This window comes from Podarcis erhardii (assembly GCF_964252035.2).
Source record: "Podarcis erhardii genome assembly, chromosome: 1".
NCBI classification, from domain to species: Eukaryota; Metazoa; Chordata; class Lepidosauria; order Squamata; family Lacertidae; genus Podarcis; species Podarcis erhardii.
The window spans coordinates 66,688,624-66,707,477 of NC_138497.1; the positions used below are offsets into that span (position 1 = coordinate 66,688,624).

An 18,854-nucleotide genomic window follows, 5' to 3' on the forward strand; every position below is an offset into this window, starting at 1 on the left:
TAAAACACCATTTGAAGAAAATAATAATTCATGATCCTGCTTTGATTTGCTTACCCCCTCACTGGTTAGCAGTTACATGAAACATTCTTCCGAAGCTTCTTGTGTGAGTAACTGTAAATCAGTCTAACCCTTGGTGATCAAAGATCCATAGTGCAGCCAGAACAACAGAGGGATGGATATGTATTCAGAAGTTCCTGGGCTTGCTTTGTAAAACCAGAGCTGCCAGGGCTGAAACCTGCCTTCACACTGCTCTTACACTTGTGACACTCGTCCTTCCCTGTAATTTCAGGAACACAAAACCTAGTTGCAGTTAATCATAGTGAGTAGGAACTGGGAACATAATCAGTCTTTGTTTATTGATGTTCCTTTCTGTTTATAGTTATTAAAATCATTTTTGGAAATGTGACATAAATTTTGTATATAATTCTTTTCTTCTTTTGTTTCAAAGCTTTGGAATATCCAAATCTTGACACTTCAGAAGCAACTAGAGACTACTGGGTTGTTACAGGTAAATGCTTGCATTTTTTTAAAGGGAAAAATTCATCCACTGTCTTTTCCATGATTTATTCTGAATTATGTTCCACTCTGAATTCTATTATTATTATTATTATTATTATTATTATTATTATTATTAATAATAATAATATGAAAAAGATTTTTTTTAACCAGCTAATGAATTTTCAGTGACTCACAGCTTCTATAGTTGCTATGTGTTGTTTGAAGGGCTCATAGAATTGTAGAGTTAGAAGGGACCCCCAGGGTCACCTTGTCCAACCCCCTGTGATGCAGGAATGCTGCCCACAGCCGTCCCTAGGTGGGCTCAAACCACCGACCTTCTGGTTAACACACAAGATGCACTGATGAGCAGGTCTGCTGCCAGCTTGTAGGAATGCTTGCTGGTGGTCTCATGTTATGCTGCTTTATTTGTAATTAAAGCAAATTTTGTGGCATCTCTCCTCCGAGGGGAACCAAAAACTGCAACCCTGCCAACAACAACAACAACTGGGAGATTGTATAGGTATTGTGCAGCAAAAGGGCTTTATTTTGCATCTATTTGGCACTATTTATATAGTAATGCTGAGGTTTATTCGGTAAAGGAATCAAAATTGGCTCTGCAGCACCAGGACTACTTGGAAAATGCTCCTTTAGGCTAGAACTATGTCCATAGAGAGTATTTCTTGGTTCCACAATTTAAAATAGGCACTGTACTTTGTAATGGAGCCTGATTAACTTTCTCTTTTCCATGCACCAGCATGAATTCAGGCCATTTCTATGAGGGCCAAGTGTTTCCTATGCTCTTATGACTCTTACGACCAAACATATTGGATCCTAGTACCACAACTGCCTTCTCTTCAGGATTCCACTTCCAGTTCTGTTGTCCTCTGTGGATTTTTGCCTCTCAGCTGTCTTGTAAAGACAGTTTCCTCTGCCCCAGTTCTTTTGCTCTTTTTCCTATCTCATATTGATTGCCAATCTGGCCACCTCTAGATGGGGGCTGGAGTTGCAGTCCAAAATATCTTGGGGAGTGCCAGGTTGGCATCTAGGAGGTGCAGCAGTCTGTGAGGGCTCTCATTTCCAAACATGTCCCATTCTTTGGAGGTTTGCTGTTTTGGATACAGTAATGCAATAGTTCACTTTGGTTTCAGTTCATCTCTCAGTGTGCATGTGCACATGCGTGCACATAAGTGGATGCGCATATACTTTCTGGAAACTAATTTCATCATTGGTGAAGAACAGTGCTTAATGAGAAAACGTTTAAGGCAGGGATATGTTAATAACCCACACAATTCACAGGAGTTTAGAAAGCAGGAGGAGACCACCTGATCAGAAGCAAAGGGGTTTGTGCTGTGGAATGAAAAGTTAGGTTAAGTATTTGGAGAAAAAAGCTTCTATCTGTAAGAGCAGCTCAATAATGGAATAAGCTGCCCTATGGGGCAAACTTATGAAACTTGCCTGCTTGACAGTTTTCAGGAAAAAAACCTGTTTCACAGGCAATCTGCAGGTTTAGGATAACCAGTCTTTGAAAAGGAGGTTGGATTAGGTGACCCAATTTGTTTTCCTCAGCTAGTGTACATGTCCCTGCAGCTCAGATGTTGTTATATCTTTAATCAGTTGCTACAGAATTTCCCCCCCATGACTTTCACAGTTATACAGGGAGTTGACATTACAATGCTGGGGGTGAATAACCAGAGTTTTGCAAGACTAATGGAGCAGCGTTTAGCACCACTCTTCATGATGTCCCATCAACAAGGAAGACGATTTAAAAGAGCCACTACAGTCGGCAGCTATACTGTGCAGGTGGGTGCTAAGACCATCCTCCCCCCCAAACCCCCCACTTTGCTGGTGTTTTTAACTTGCTGTTACAATCTGTATGTAACGTGTTTGTGTATAATCTAGAAGCTACTTGGAGGGATGCTGTAAAACGTGTAAATTGGAACAAGCAAATGTTGTTTAACTTCTGTATAAATTACAAAAGAATTTCGCAAATAATTATTAGCTTCCCCCTCTTCTAATCAAGAATGATATTGAATTAGGTAACACTTTTATCTGCACCAGATCCACTGAAGATTTGTAATGTGACAATATGGAATACTGAAATGGCCTTTAAATTTGGTTGAAGCTGTTTAAGTCATGCTCAGGGTAGACCCATTAAACCAGTGGGCTTAAATTATTTAAGTCTAGTAGGATCATAGGGTCTTACACTGGCACAGACCATTGGTCCATCTAGCTCAATACTGTCTACACTGATTCGCAGTGGCCAGGCCAAGTTTTCATGTAGGGGTGCCTCCCAAAATGCCCTGGAGATGCTGGGGGTTAAATTTGGGACTTTCTCAGGAAAGGCAGATGCTCTCCCACCTGAGCTACCCATATCCTAATCCACTGGTTTCAAGGGCCTTCTCTGAGTATGACTTAGTAGGATGCAACCCATTGTCTCTACCAGATTGTAACCAATGGCTTGGGTTTCCCCCTTTTTATTTTCTGTGCTGGCAATGATTGTGTAAAGGAGCAAGAGAACTAGGCTGAGTGCCTCTCTATTTGGTATGTGTGCTCAAGGCCACAAAGTGCAATTTAGTGACTGTTTCAGACACCACTGGGCAGGAGGGGACAAAGCTGTGGAACTGACATCCCAGCAGTGACAGCACTGCCTCTTATGTGGATGGTATGGGTCTGCCACTCCTGCTACTGGGTTAATTATCAGTGGGGCAGTATTCCTGAACCCAATGTGTCATTGAGCAGAGTTTGCCAGAGGGAGAAACAAGGCACCCAGAGGGTGGAAACATGGAAGAAGTGTTGGGCTACCAAGCAAACCTGTGGGATATAAACAGGTTCCCATCGACATGGTTTTTATGCTTCTGCTCAAAACATTCCCCCTTTGAACATTTATGCATACTGCTGTTTCAATTGAAAACGTATATCTAATTTATCAGTCTATTTCTATGCTAATATTATCCGTTTCGTCATAGATGTGAGTTTATACTATAAATAAGATTCCCCCTCCCTTTGTCTTTCTCTCTTGTTTGATAAGATGGTAAAAATGCAGCGAATTCCAGGTCCTAAGGACCCTGCTGAATTGACCTATTATACTATATACAACGGGAAACCTTTGTTGGGCACTACAGCTGCCAAAATTTTGAGCACTGTTGATTCACAGAGGATGGCCTTGACACTGGGATATGTCGTTCAAGTACAAGCTGATCGTAAGGATTCTTTGCTTTGCTTTCAGATAGTTTATTATAATTATTATGATTGCCTCTTATAATAAAATCAACATGGAGCATCCCCATATGGTGGCTTATCTACTTTGGTCAGGAACTCTTGTAAATGTTTTTCTCTGGATACTTTCTTATGTGCTTTATTACTATGTACCTTAAATGATAACACAGCTCTCTGGGGATATATATATATATATATATATATATATATATATATATATATATTAGCTAGGATCATCATCTACTCTAACTGACTCTTCAGTGTTAAGGAGATAACTAGAGCTGAAGGCATGATTTTAAAATAATATCACTTCTTTGCTTTTCATGGCTGCCAGAATGTAGAACTTAAAAGAGATATGTGCTGCTTTAGAATTGTTTCTCTATAGGCTGGTAGGAAACCATGTTTTCTGAAAGTCTACAAAGGCATTTGAGGTAATATCCCATCCCAACCCTCACCAGATACTGCTTCATGGTCATTTTTTTACTTTACATAGTGAATGTAAAATATGAACTGGGTTGGAAGTCTTGATCTGGACGCAGTCCGGCAGTTTTCTCTTCTCTGATTCCCACCCCCAATAACCAGCATCAATTGGAGGAAGCAGAGCATGCTAAATACTTGCATAAATATTTAAGTGGGGCATTTGTTGCTGCTTCATACACATCCCATTAGAATTAATGGACATCAAACAGCAGTGGCATGGGCTGGTTGCTTCCTGTGCTGTAAGCAGTCTGTATCAATCTTTTCATTTTAGCTACTGTATTTAAAATGATTTTCCTGGTTCACACATCTCATTATGGCAAACCATGGCTTAGAACAAAGTTATGGCCACTTTGCGCCTTGACAGTTATTCTGTTTCTGCGTTGAGACTAAGTCATGGTCTGACTTTGTGTGTTGGCCAAACTTGAGCTCATGGTTTAGCATTCACAGAATAACCAAGATCCACAAATGATAGGATAAATCTTGTAGGCAGCTTGCAGTTAGCCTGGAGTTAGCTAAACAATGACCTGAGTTTGGACAATATAGCATAGCAGCAAATCAACCTATGACGAGCAAAGCAGCCACAATCTCCTGTTTTGGAGCTCGTTCATTTGTGCTAAGCCATGGTTTTGCTTAGTGTGATGTGCAAACCAGGCCTGTATTATTTATGTTAGAGCTTAGCTTTTTCCTGCAATTAACAGTTTTCTCAAATCAGTGAATGACAACTCTTAAGTGTCCACAAGTATACATTCTGATATAAGTGTAGATCAATATATTGACTGATCACAAACTATTTTTTTTTGCATAAAAAATTCTTTATGGAAATTCATTAACATCATTACAGATGTAACTTCACACATTCACATACATACTTACAAAGAAAAGAATATTCTTAAATTATTTTACCATAAGATATTAATTTAAACTTCTCATTCCGCTTAGATTTCAACTAAGCTAAGATCAAATAATAATACATAAAATAAAGTAAGATATAACAAAGTAAATTAAATTAAATGTAGACTTCCCATCATTTATGTTGTCATTTATGATTTTGAATGTACTTATAACTATTACCTTACTCTTAATATACTTTCTAATACTTTCTTACAACATATCGTACCGATTTTTCTTTAATAAAGAAATAAAGAGACAAACTAATCATATAATTGTAGAATGTAGTCACAGTGGACCATTAGCCCCAAGTAACTAGTAGGTTTATTATAATTATTATTGACAATGTGGAGAAAAGAACCTGTCATAGTTGATCATAAAGGACAAGTATGCATGTGTGACTCCAAATGGCAACCAAATACTGAAATCCACCCTCCCCTTCTGGTTATAATTTTTCATTTATTAAATTGGTTATTCGCCTGATGCTGCAGTCTCTGGCAATGTCCAAAAGAATGTTAAAAAGATCACTTATCATTTCTTCTGTAGAGCAGATACCTTGTTGATTGAAGTTTAAATATTAATTGTTCATATTCAGCTTTGTCATGGCTGAAATTACACAGATTATTCACAAATAAATTGAAAATTAAAAAATACAATTTCCATCAAAAAAAAATACAATTTCCATCAAACTGTTCAAATATTGGATATTATATAAATTCTTAATTATTTACAGTGATTATGACATCTTTTGGCTAATTCTGGAAATATTAATATTACATTATTGATTTTAAGTATTGCTCCAGATGGAAATAGACCTGCACCTCTTTCCAACTTCTAGTTACTGAAGTGTTATTTTACTAATCATTCATTTATAAATATTATGGCTTGAGTGTTATGGAAGAAAGCAAGGCATTCAATTAGTAGTTTTTAAGTGCTTGTATGGTGCATGGTGGAGTGGGAAAGGTAACCTCTGCCATAACTGATAAGAATTAGAGCTACAGCTTAAATAACCCATTTATTATCTTGGGAGAAGTGGGACATTGGAAGCTACTTATACCAAGCTGTACAATTTGTCCATTGAATTCAGTATTATCAAAAGTGATTGGCAGGGGCTTGTCAAATGAAACTTTTGCCTGCAGAATATGTGATTTACCACTGAACTCTAGCTTTCCCCCTAAGTGACATTGCCCTGATATTTCTCCCGTAATAAGCCAAGTCACTCTTTGCACCATTTTTCACCATAGCTGGTAGTAATGGTTGTCCTCCATAGGTTGTGGTAGAGCACAATTCACATGCTTGAACGGTTGGGGAAAATATCTGCCTACGTGAGACTTTCTGAGAGCTCCTGCCAAGAGCAAACAGTACTGGACTTGCTGGTCTGACTCATTATAAGATTGCTTTATAAGTTTACTTTCTCTCCTTCTTTATTATATACAGCTGTGGTAAAAAACCCACCCAACAACCTATGGATCATTGCTGCAGTGTTGGCTCCCATTGCTGTGGTTACAGTCATCATCATCATTATCACGGCAGTTCTGTGCAGGAAGAACAAAAATGACTTCAAGGGAGATACCATGATGAACCTGCCACAGAGAGCCAAAGTAAGTAATTTTCATCCCAGGCTCAGGAATGGGAATTTCTTCTTCAGTGTTACATTCTCCATCGTTCTGTACTTGAAGAACAAGATTGTGCTCTCTTTGGACAGATTTTACTAAACCAATAAGACAATAAATACTCTGTGCTCAGAGACAGAATGAAGCCGTTCCCATTTATAGGCTTCCACCCAAGTGCAAGGCAATCTTTCTAGTGTAAGTCCCTGTGAAACGAAGGAAGTACTAGCTGCTTAATGTGTCTTCAGAATAACCTTTAAAAAACCCCCTCTTTTTTCAACCATACAGGTTGAGCAGGCATTATTGGGAGGAGGGTTAGAAGGAAGTACAGAATAGAATACGTGATTCATAGCAATATGCTTCCTGATAACTGCTGCTATTCAGTTCTTTTTGCCAGGGAGTCTAAAAAGGCCATTATCAGGTGTTTGAAACACTCTATTAACTTACTAGTGCCTCGTGACCATAGTGGAACAGCATGGTTGAAATGAGATAATAGATATTCACCAGTTGTGCCTGCATGCCAAAGAAGAAAGAAACAAACGATCTAGCTCTACCAGGTTAAAGTGGGGAATAAAATATCCTGATCAATATCAATCAGTACTTCTATGTTTTGTAGAAGTTTTTATACTAGATACTAGGTACTAGTCATATCTAAAAGGAAAAGCAAGACATCATTTAAGAAAAATTTAGAAACCTTATTAAAATTTTATGAAATAAAAAAATAAAAATAAACAGTACAGTCGACTCTTATCTTATGCGATGGTTACGTTTCAAGGATAGTGCATAAAGCCAAATTGGTGCATAGTCAAAACACACTCTCCCTGCACTTTTGAATGCATGCTCAAGGTGAATGCAATGGCAGGTGGAATTGCTGATATCCCCCACTGGATGCCTGCTCCCCTTTTAATTTTTTTCAGCCAAGTGCATAAAGCTGAATTCACACAAGCTAAAGGAGGCTAAATTGCGGGTGGACTGTATACATTAATAGATTGTCTCTTTTCTGATTTTGATAATAATATCATATCACTTTTATATAGTTTAAATGCAGAAATAGCAAAAATTGATAGCCCACCCAGGTGTCACAATTTATTTATTTTTCTTTTGAAGAGACCAGAAATATGATTGGAGTCAAAAATCTGAGCTACATGCTTTTTTGTATAACAGATTCACAAGTAGGATAGTGAAGCAAACAACAGGGAAATCCTCAAGATTTTTTACCTCCATTTGGCTGAACTGAAACTGGAGGTTGAAAGTTCATAGGAAGCAGCAAGTTTCTGCCTCAAGTGGTGCTACCTCACCTGAGTCTGAAAATAGATTGCAGTTGTTGTGTTCTAGGAAAGCTTATTGTTTCCTGGATGGTTCTTGGGGGCTTGTCATTGAGAAGATCCTTGATGACAGATAAGCTTTCATGAAACATCTGCCTATGGTTTGTTTGTTTGTTTGTTTGTTTGTTTACTTATTTATTTGAATGTATCTATTTATTGAATTTCCAAATTGTCCAATGACAGAAATTCTCTGGGTAGTTCTCAGTACCTATAAAAATAGAAAATAATGCATACTTATGAAATATGAATGGTACAATGTAAAGCTGGAATCAAAATACAATGACAGATGAAACAGCAGTGCAAAAGGTATGAACCCTACACATGCACATGCACACACATAAATCTATGGAACGCTGAAGCACTTTCCTAAAAGGCCTGGCAATGCAACAGAAAAACTACAGTGTTGGCACCAAGTGAGCCTCTCTAAGGAGAGCATTCCACATTCAGTATTGGAATGTGTTTGAGTTTACTTGGTGAAGTTGAAGATGTCTTGCCAGCAACAAGAAGTTCTCGTATGGCCTTGAATGTTATCTGGAGTCTTCAGACTCAGCTTTGGGAACCTTCTTTTCTCCTCTCTCAGCACCATGGTCCCCCTCCAAACAATCGCCTCTTCCCTGCGGCTAAAGTTTACTCTTGAAAAACAGCAGATGATCCTCTGGGTACATATCCTGGCTTACATCTAGTTTGCTCTTTACTTCATTACTCTGGCCAGCATCTGTACAGTTCGGAATTCTGTGGGTTAGTTAAAGCTCTTGCCATGAATATAAAATTTGGATAGTATAATTAAATGAACATTTGTGCACAGGGATAAGAGGATAAAGGTCCTTCCTGTTTTTGATTTATGTGCTCTAGTGTTAAATATTTGATTAATGAAATTAGAAGAACATTTTGTTTTCATTTTAGCCTGCCTGGAGTTTTGGTCTGTCAGGCATAACAGTAATCGTAATTGCTAGCAAATTATTAAGCGTAAAATCTTGGCAATGCAAATAGTTGCCAGTAATATGTGCTGAGTGTATTTAAATAGACTGTGTGTTGTTTCTCTAGTTGCAAAAATGCCTGAAACTACTTGAGCACTGCAAACCTTCTGGATGAAAAATCTGTTCTGTGAATATGGCTGAAGTGGTTTGTTTATTAAAATTATGCTTATGAAATGACGTTATAATCTGTGTATATTTAAAATCTATTGATTAGGACGGCTGCTGCTGAGGGTAATTTGTGAGCCTTTGCTCTGCAAAATATAACGTTTCAAGCCTTCTGAAAAGGAACCTTCTTGGCTTGCTGCTTTTATTCTTGTGGAGTGTTTCTATTTTATTTTCTCTGCTCTGCTTGCTTTGATTTCACATATCAAGGGGGAACAAGGAGAGTGGAACTGCATAATCAGTGCTGCAGTCCTGCTGCTGCTAAGAGACTCCTATGCACTGCAGCTCTTTGCACAGAAGGGCTGCCTGCTGGACCACCTTTTAGAACTCTCCCTTTGTGAATGGAACTAAGCGAATTATTGAAAGGATAGAGGGGTAATGAATCCTTTGGCATTAAATGTTACAATATGCAGAAGGTGAAGGAAGAGATTTTGTGTGCCACCCAGGCCATCCTGTTAAGGACAGCTCTTTAAAGGAAGCTGGGCAAATTGAATGTACTCGGAAAAGATCAAGTCTAGGTTCTTGAGAGTTCTTAAATCCTTTTGTCATCCTTGATTGCTTTAACAATAAGGATGGTCTGTACTACACTACATTTGTGTTAACTGAGTTCAACCAAAAAGAAAAGTGGGGGAAGTGAGGTTTTTGGCACAAGAAGTGAATGAATGCACATAAGCATGCTCTCCAAAATAAGGGCATCTGTTCTTGTTAAACTTATGAGGGTTTTTTTGCCTGATAGAAACTGAAATACATTGCAAGGGTTGACTATTGAATGTGTTGGATTTCAGCTACATTATTTTATGTTTTGATGTGGAGACTATCTGTGTTAAATCTCTGTTCATTTTAATTCATGGTATGATTTTAGAGACAATGATTTTATATCTGAAGGGCAAGGAAAGTCAGGTGTATGTACCCTGTACCCTGTGCTCTTATGACAGATAATGTGTGCCTGTTGGCTTAAATGTTGCTGTTAATGTAATTAAATGAGTACATTTCTGTAGAGTTCATCTGACAGTATTCAGTCAGCTTCAGTTCACTATTGTGACACAAAATTTCGAACTGGTGGGCACATTACAATGCTGAAATGATTTTTGTGGTTTATTTCTGGAGTTCACACATTTCCTCCCCATTACTGTATTCCTGCGTAGCTGTTGCCAGAATGGAATAAACAGTTTTGCCAAGTAAACCACAGAAGTAGATTGAAACTCCAGCCTAATTAGGTCTCTAATGTGAAGTCCTTTATTATTCAGGAGCTTCTTAGTGTCAGAAGCTTGCCCCCCTTACTTTTATGTCAGATTATTATACTATTATTATTTTTTAAAAAAATAATCCCCACAGTCCAGAATATAGTGTGAAAGTATATGGTAGGGAGGATGCATACTGGCACTGAAAGCAGCTACCCTGTGAGGAACTCCTTCTCTCCTGGCAAATCTCAATATGCAACGAGATGTCTAGTTTTGAGATATCTACACCCTGCAAACAGGAGTCTGTGAGCTAGAATTGAAGACATTCTCAACACAATTATGTCACTGTGGGAGGGGGCAGTCTACTTTTAACATTATTGCTGACACCTGTCAGTCTTGAGGAGTGCGCATCTGTGGGTGAAGCCAAACCGTTGGAGGGTTACAGCGCCTGCTGTGGCTATAGAGACCAATACTGGAGAGACATGTTTCACTGCAGAAATTAGAGAGGCTAAAAAATAAGGATAAAGGGTTTCGTTGCACAGTTGACAACATATTGATTGCTTTCTGACAGTTGAATTTAATAACCTTTAATTTGTATAAAAAATGTTCTGTGCATTGAAAATTGAAAGAAGGTGAGAAACGTTCCCCTGTAGTTATTTTTCAGTGTCTTACTTCATTTTGAAAAAGAAAAACCTATCTCTCTCCCCCCCCCCCCCCGGAGAATTTTGGCATGCCATTGAATGTGCCTCCTGAATGCCCATGCTGCAACCAGGGTCTTTTGTTTTTTGTTTTTATAGAATATTCAGGTTCATTGGAAACCTGTGATTTGTGATACGAATGAAAAAACACTTGACAGGTTTGACTCTAAAATAGCTCTGCTTATTGATTGTTTCAGTCAAAATGTCACAACGGATTCATCAAGTGTTGTCCTCATTGCCCTCTATGTGTTTTAACAATTTCCCCTAAGATGGAACTGGAGCTTTTCCTTCAAATGGCTCTGACAACAGAAGTGTCACTGGAATGTTCTTCTAGCTCGGTTTATGTGAAACATTGTAATAGGGTTTCACATTGGTGATGGAGGACAGTCCAAAATTGGAAATAAGATTTGAATATCTAATGTCATAGGTCTGCCTCCTGAAGCCATTTCAGATGGGACTGAAACCCTCCTTATTCTGTACCAATCTGAAATTAATCCATTTTATGTCTCTACTATGAGCCATCTATGCTGCCCTCTATCCCTAGCAGAAAGGCAGAAGGGCAGACCCATGGCAGCCATAAGGTCTCAGGCTAAGTATCTATACTCTCTTCTTCCAGTATTTATGGCTGCTGTGATTCATTCATTTCAAAGTATATTGAAGTGACCCCACTCAGTCAGAATTCAAGTATGTATGTATGTATGTATGTATGTATGTATGTATGTATAACATACAACATACGTAAGTTTAGAGATGGTATACCTGTGAAATGTTGTATGCATCAGTTGAATGTAATTGATCGTCACAAGTTACAAAAGTGGAGCTAATGTGGTGCTCTGCATAGTAGACAATTTCAGCCCATCTGTAAAGTTTAAAAATGGATATGTTCCAGCAAGTTGCTAATACAAAAGGCCTGAAACATGACTTTATTGTTTTGGCATGCCATTTAATGTCACATTTGTTCCTTTATATTTTGGAGTAACACAAGGGTACAGCTTAATATTTCAAAACCATTTTGTTCTGGGTGATATAAGCAACAGTGTTTGAAGAAGACACTGATTTCATCAAGGTCAGAGTATCTCCCGCTGCATTTCCATCTTATATCTTTGGGGGATTGCTGTGTCTGTCTAAGAAACATTGGACTTTTTTTATGTAGAAAAAAATCTCCTGTTGACCTGATATGACTTGTGAAGCAGACAATAAGCTGGTACATTTTCTGTTTCCTTCTTCTTTCCCATATTCTGATTCATATTCTCTCTCTCTCTCTCTCTCTCTCTCTCTCTCTCTCTCTCTCTCTCATGGATTTGATTCCAATAAATCATTTGTCTGCTTAAAAATAGGGCCATTCTGAACATTGTTTCTCTGTGGTTTGAAGCCCCTTTTTTTTACTCTAAGCTGCCTCAAATTCTTGGTGCAATGTTCTTCCTCCATTGACCTCACAGCTTAATTGGCCTACACTGCTATTTAATTCTGTTGGCTGTTGCAGCCACCTTATCATCCATGATTATCCATGTCATGGATGCCTGTAAACAAAACTACATGGGTCACCAGAGCCAAAGAAGAAAGAAGGAAATACCACCAAGAAGAATAGTATTGGGATGAGACACATGGGTTTCCAACAAGTGCCAAAACATGGATGATGCTTTCAGAGTCACAAAAAGGAGTTCTAAATAATGCATGCAATTTAGACTCAACAGTAAAATACTTAAAAACGAATGCAGCTACTTTCCCATTAATTCTGTTTCCACAAAGGATTGATAAATATGAGTAGTTTTCCCTTCACTCTTAGGTACATACAATGTGCATCTCTGGCTAAATCTTGAATTGTACAATTAAAAATGTATTAAATGTATATCTGATTCAGAACTCCTTTGTTTTCCATATCTGCAGCCAGTCCAAGGATTTGACTATGCCAAGCAACATTTGGGCCAACAGGGAGCTGAAGATGAGGTTTTGCCTGTAACCCAAGAGACTGTAGTATTGCCGCTTCCAGTGAGAGATGCTCCTGCCTCTCAGGAGAGGGAAATTATTCAGGATGGAAGCACTGCTAAAATTGCAAAGTCCAATGACACAAGAAAGAGGTAAGAACAGCAGAAGGAACACCCTGGTCAGTCTTAATTCGAAACTACTGTGGAATTTACAACCATTAATGGTCTTTCTTTTGTGTGTGTCTGTGTGTGTGTGTGTGTGTGTGTGTGTGTGTAGAGAGAGAGAGAGAGAGATATTGGAGCCAGAGTGATGGACTGCTATATTGATTAGCTAGGTTTCCTACAGAAAATATTACTATTATAATATATTTTTGCAAGTTCTTCTTGTTCGAGGGATATTGGTTACCAAAAAGTGACTTTCTACATTTTGTTAGGTGGCCTTCCATTTTATATAACCACTTACCTGTCTTGCTTTGTCCGCAATTGTTTGTTTGCTTAGTTCAAATGATAAACGGAAACTTAAGTCAAATAAGATGCATGTGGTTCATTAGCCCAGGGACATGGATTTGCTCTATCCTCTAATGGAGCAGCTTCACAGGTTGGGATTCAACTAGTGAGTCCTGTCAGCGAAAGCCCTGTACAGGGACTTCTGCTTGCACAATGCGACGTTCTTCCTCTCCTCCCCTGGTGCCTCCTGAGAGTGGCTCTGGGGGGAGGGGACAGAAGAACCCCTGGAGCAGTGCACCGTTGTGGGCAAGAGCGGGGGGCGGGGAATAACCTTACTTTTAAGCCAAAATACTTGCCCTGAAGGAACAATCGCCTAGGCGTGACATTGAATTCCTCCCACAGTTTGTGAGTTCTCCTAGATCCACCTTTATCATTGGAGACATTCTTTGGATTTTCCTCCTCAGATGCCAGACTTGTCTTCAGTCACCTCAGGCTTCTCTGCATTGTCAGAAAGATTAATATTTGGAGATAACATAGTTTCCGCAATAGAGATGTAAGAGATTTGATTTGTTTTTATTTTATCATGGCAATTTACAAGAGTAATGTAACCAAAATTATAGGCCTCTTTCCTGAGGATCATGCAAACTCAGTTTCAGCATCTCAAGGGAAGGAGGTGCAAGTGTAACATACAGAGAATGTGCAGAAGTATTATTTATTTACCGCTTAATTCCCAGATAGTTTCTAAGTGCAACTACTCATACTTCTGATTTATTTCAGTAAGGGTGAGGACTTAAAGTGGATGGGGGGAAGACTGCAGAAAATATAGACTTAAAAGCATCTTAAGAGAGAGTTTTGCTAAGCTAAATGGAGCCCCTCCGGAGAATCTGCTTATTTATCCTGATTTGCTTGCACAAAGCTTACACAGAGGTTAGATTATATCCACTCTTTATTACACATTCATTCTGCATTTTTTGAGGGGCAGTTACACTACAGTGAGCATTCATCTTGATTTGTTTGTGTGGTGTTTACATTTCCTCCCGATAGCCATTAATCCACACCTTTTCAATGCATTTACCTGCCACTTTCCAACTGAAACAGACAGGGTTTTTTTAATTAGTGAAGTAGTTGTGCCGAGGCAACAGAGCACTTTAATCCTCCTTAAATGTGCAGACCTAAAGTTCTGGTATGCGGCTGAATCAGTCCCATGATGCCTTGGAGGTGCTGCAGATAATGACTGCATCAGTTCTAACCACAGACTTGAGGCTACCTAACAGCTGTAGAAATTGTTTACTTTCTGTCAGACCAAAGATTCTTTAATTATAAAGATAAACTTGTCTTATATTTATTGAAAATGCCCTTGTCTTATGCTCTGACAGTGATTGCTCCTTGACAGTAGATTACCAGAACTCGTTACAATAAAGGAGTCGTTGATTTGCTTCCTTCCTTCTGATATCAATACTACTAAGGGAAGCTAGCTCATATTACAAAATGCATTTGTAATAGTACTACCAAGTTTCCCTTTAAAAATAGCATCCTTATAATTTATCACCTAAGCCTTTTGCTAAAACACTTAGAACTGCATCTCACATCACACTTAAAAGACATAGATATGGTAACTTGAAGCTCTCCCTAACAGCCTTACAAAACTTGAGGAGTCTAATTTTCTACAAGACTAGGAAGGAGAGAGGCACACCAGCTGTGACTTATTGCCACCTTCCTTTTCTTTTGTGTTTATTGTTTACTGTGTTGCTTCTGTGGACAAGGAGGGGGGGGGGAGGCTTTTTTTTTGCAGTGGATGCTTGTGGGTTAGATTAGAAGAGGTTGGTTTCTATATTCTCTTGTTAGCTTTATTGTTCAAAAATATGTGTGCATAAAACTAACCCATACAGTATATGCATACAAGCCTTTAGCTGCATTGCAGGGGGTGAACTAGATGACCCTTGGGATCCCTTCCAACTCTACAGCGCTTTGATTCTGTGTATGAAAATGTGCAAAATTGTATTGAGAATATGCATTCACAATTGAATATCTCTTCTTTTTAAATGTCCAGTGATACAAGACAATCTTGTAGAGGCTAAAAAGGGTCTTTTCCTCCTCATACAGAGCCTATAAAACAATTTTTTATTGCAAAGCAATTTCTTTTACTATGCAGTTATAAACACAGCTGCATACAGACTCCATACATGACGAACAGAATGAGAGTGCAGCCATCTTTCTGAAAGAGTGCAAGGAGAAAGAGTTGTGCAGTCAGAATGCTTTAACGGCCTCTGTATTGGGGGGAAAGTGACTTTTTGTCCTTTGCAATATTCCCCTTTATCTCTGTGAGTTTACAAAGGAGATGCATTCAATTGTGAATGCATAGAAATCTTTCTAAATTCTGAGCTGTTATGAAAATGTACTGTGGATGCCTCCTTGATTTTATTGTGTTTTTTTATTGCAACATTTTTATCTTTCATTTTGTATAAGAATCAGGCTTGAGAAGTCAGCGATGCAAACCAAGCTAATGCAATAACCTTGAAATGAGAAATATGCAGGAGAAACTTACAATCTTCCTTGTTGCTATGGTTACTTACAGCAGGTCGCCTAGTGAGAACGGTTCTGTCATCAGCAACGAATCAGGAAAGCCCAAGTCAGGCAGAAGCTCTCCACAGAAAGTAATGGCACAGCAGAAAGTGACAAAAGAGGAGGGAAGAAAGAGAAATGGTGAGAAATGTTTCCTGATGAGAGATCTACTGTATAACTGCCATTTCTCCCATGGAGATATGCTGCACAGAATATGCAGTATTGCAAGCCATTCTTTTTTTTAATGCCCTGCAAATAACAACCCTCCATGCATCTATTCTTCTCTCTAGCTGTGTTTCCTCTCTTTGTTTATACACATTTCTCTGCTCTGTAAAGCTATCCATTCATCACTAAGCTCAGTATTTGTTCAGACTCTTGAATCGTTGCAATCATTGGCTTGTTTTCATAGTACATTAAGAAAATAGGGTACAGTGGTTTGTATTCATGTACCTGGATTTGTATCCATAGCAAATAGCCCTTTTTGTTTTGTTTTCAGTGTGGCTTTCAATTCCCCCAGATCTGATAGCATGCCTTAATTAGGCATAACTGGATGTTAAGGTGTGGTGGTCCACAGTGCTGATGATTCTTTGTTCTTTAGGCACCCTCCTTTTTCTCTGTCTTTGCTAAGGTCCTAAGCTAAAGAGCACCCCCTAAGAGTCTCATTTTTCATATTGAAACTGTAGGCTTTGTGATTAATAGTGTACCAGCTATAGTTAATGAGAACTGGATATTAATTCCCAGCATTTTGTGATTTATTTTTTGCTTGCTTACTTCTCTTCCTGAGTTTTGAATGATGTATATTGTAAACTAATGTGTGAAATCAGTCATTTTTTAAAATTTGTTGCTGTCTGATTATCAGTGAATGGCTTAAAACTTGCAGCTCCATCTTAAAAAAATATACAGTATGTGGAACGTACTATATTTTGCACTAATGTAGACTTACAAAGCTTGCATTGCAAACAGCATTAAATATGGTTTTAAAGATACTTAACTGATTGCAGATGTTTAGGATCAATGTTTGTCCTCCATCTTCAAAGCACTTAATCTGGAAAAGATCCATTGAACTATGTAGTAGTCCCCTGAGTAAACTGTCCCCTGAGAACACTGTAAAATATGAATCCTGCAGTGGGTATAGATTCCTGCATTTATAGCAATTATGAAATCTTCTGCTTGCAAGACTGATATCAAAATCCACATGAATCACAATGGAACTAGCAAATGGTAGCAATTGGAAAGAAAACGGCATGCTGTTTCCCCTAGATTATATATTTAAAAATCCTTCCTGAAAGTATTGAAGAAACACCATTTATTGTCCACTTGTCTGTATTAAATATGTTAGTGAGGATGTTATTTTCTGTTTTGTTTCTTTTTTCTTTGACATTTAGGTTTTAAATCCTCAAAGAAAATTGGTAAGAGATTTTAGTTTCTTAATTAAAACTATACTAATATTTCATTCAATTCATAATTGCTACAATTCTAATGCATCTTTACAATCACTATAATGGCTACTAAAACCAGTATTTTGCTATAAAGAGTGTGGGTGGGTGGGTGAGAAATCCATGTATTTGAACCCAGCTCTGAGAATTTAGCTACAGTGAAATATTTTGCTTGCGGGCAGAAAAGATCATGTAATTGTGGCTTGATTTGCTTGCCTACACAGACGTCTCTAGAGACTGTGCTCTGTGTTATACCCAGAGGACTCTCTGGTGTTTCCTCCCCAAATGTTTTTCACCCCTCTCAAAAATGTCTCACTGAGAGGCCTCCCCCCCTCCCATTCCCACTAGCTCCCTTTAGCAAGGGAGAACTCAACATAACCTCATGTAACTTCACTGGATTCCAGTTTATCAAGGAGTTGCCAGGCTTTGGGGGCCAGTGGTAATTTTGAGAAAGTGCCTTGGGCATCAGTCACAAAATGGCTGCCGGGAAAGGGCATGGTGGTGTGATACAGAAAAAAGCTGCTTTACGTGTGTGACATACTGGTTGCCACATCTAAAAGAGCAGGAAAAGAGACAGGACCACAACTTCAGCCCTATCATCAATGGGAAAAGGCAGCTACATCAGCCACCACTGCACTTGCTCAGAGAGTGCAGTTCTTTCGCCTCTTCTCTGTTTAGAACTGGGGGGAGAGTGGGTGTCCAGTCCTGGTATCTAATGAAAGGTGGGCATGTTAGAGGGGAGATGTTTGATGTATCAGACACCGAACCAATGCAGACAAAACTGAGAAGAAAGAGCAAGCAATCACTTGTGCATAATGGATTTTTGAGGGGATATATACTGAGACCTTTAGCAGGTTCCATAGGAGGTACTGGCAGGCTCACTGGTACCCAGAGCACCACATTAGTAAGCCCTGCTGTGCATGCAGATCAAGCAAACAATATAGAGGCAAGACACCTGAATATTGTTTACAAAGTTCTGCATGTTCATATTAATATAGCTGTCAAGGTTGACCTGAGAACCAGAAGTTTGTTGCTCCGGCAAGTTTCTGGGCCAAACACGAAGCCTCTTACAGCCATTCATGTCCAGGAGGGTCAGCTTATAGTTTGAGAATACTAAATATTCAGAACCATTTCTGAAGGGGGTTGGAAGAGATGACTTCAGGGTCCATTCCAACTCTACCATTCAATGAAGGTGCAATTCTGATATTTACCATATAGAACATAGAACTGAAAGCTCCCAGTTCTAGCCTCAGCAGCTTCTTACCAGTGGAGAATTACTCAGTAGGCAGACTAAGCTCATGTTTAGGGCACCAGCAAAGCAGGGGCATGCACACCCACACAAAATTTGTTAAATAATTATTTGATATTTCTAAATAGTCTCCATGCGAAAAATCAGAACTTGGTTAGACTTCCTTACACCCCACGGCACACTCTTCCCCCATTTTTCTG

The 18,854-nt window shown here is 38.8% G+C and overlaps 1 protein-coding gene across 6 annotated transcripts in view; it reads left to right on the forward strand.

Moving 5' to 3' along the window:
* Positions 1-18,854, forward strand: part of KIAA1549L (KIAA1549 like) — a 147,774-nt gene that overhangs the window by 83,669 nt on the left and 45,251 nt on the right. For 3 of the 6 annotated variants that reach the window (XM_081882291.1, XM_081882294.1, XM_081882296.1), the window contains 7 exons: positions 449-508; positions 2,147-2,298; positions 3,527-3,698; positions 6,520-6,683; positions 12,923-13,113; positions 15,983-16,110; positions 17,355-17,378. In XM_081882291.1, the coding sequence (XP_081738417.1) occupies positions 449-508; positions 2,147-2,298; positions 3,527-3,698; positions 6,520-6,683; positions 12,923-13,113; positions 15,983-16,110; positions 17,355-17,378 (891 nt within the window). The remainder of the gene's footprint in view (positions 1-448; positions 509-2,146; positions 2,299-3,526; positions 3,699-6,519; positions 6,684-12,922; positions 13,114-15,982; positions 16,111-17,354; positions 17,379-18,854) is intronic. The other 3 variants (XM_081882295.1, XM_081882293.1, XM_081882292.1) reach the window with 2 other exon arrangements.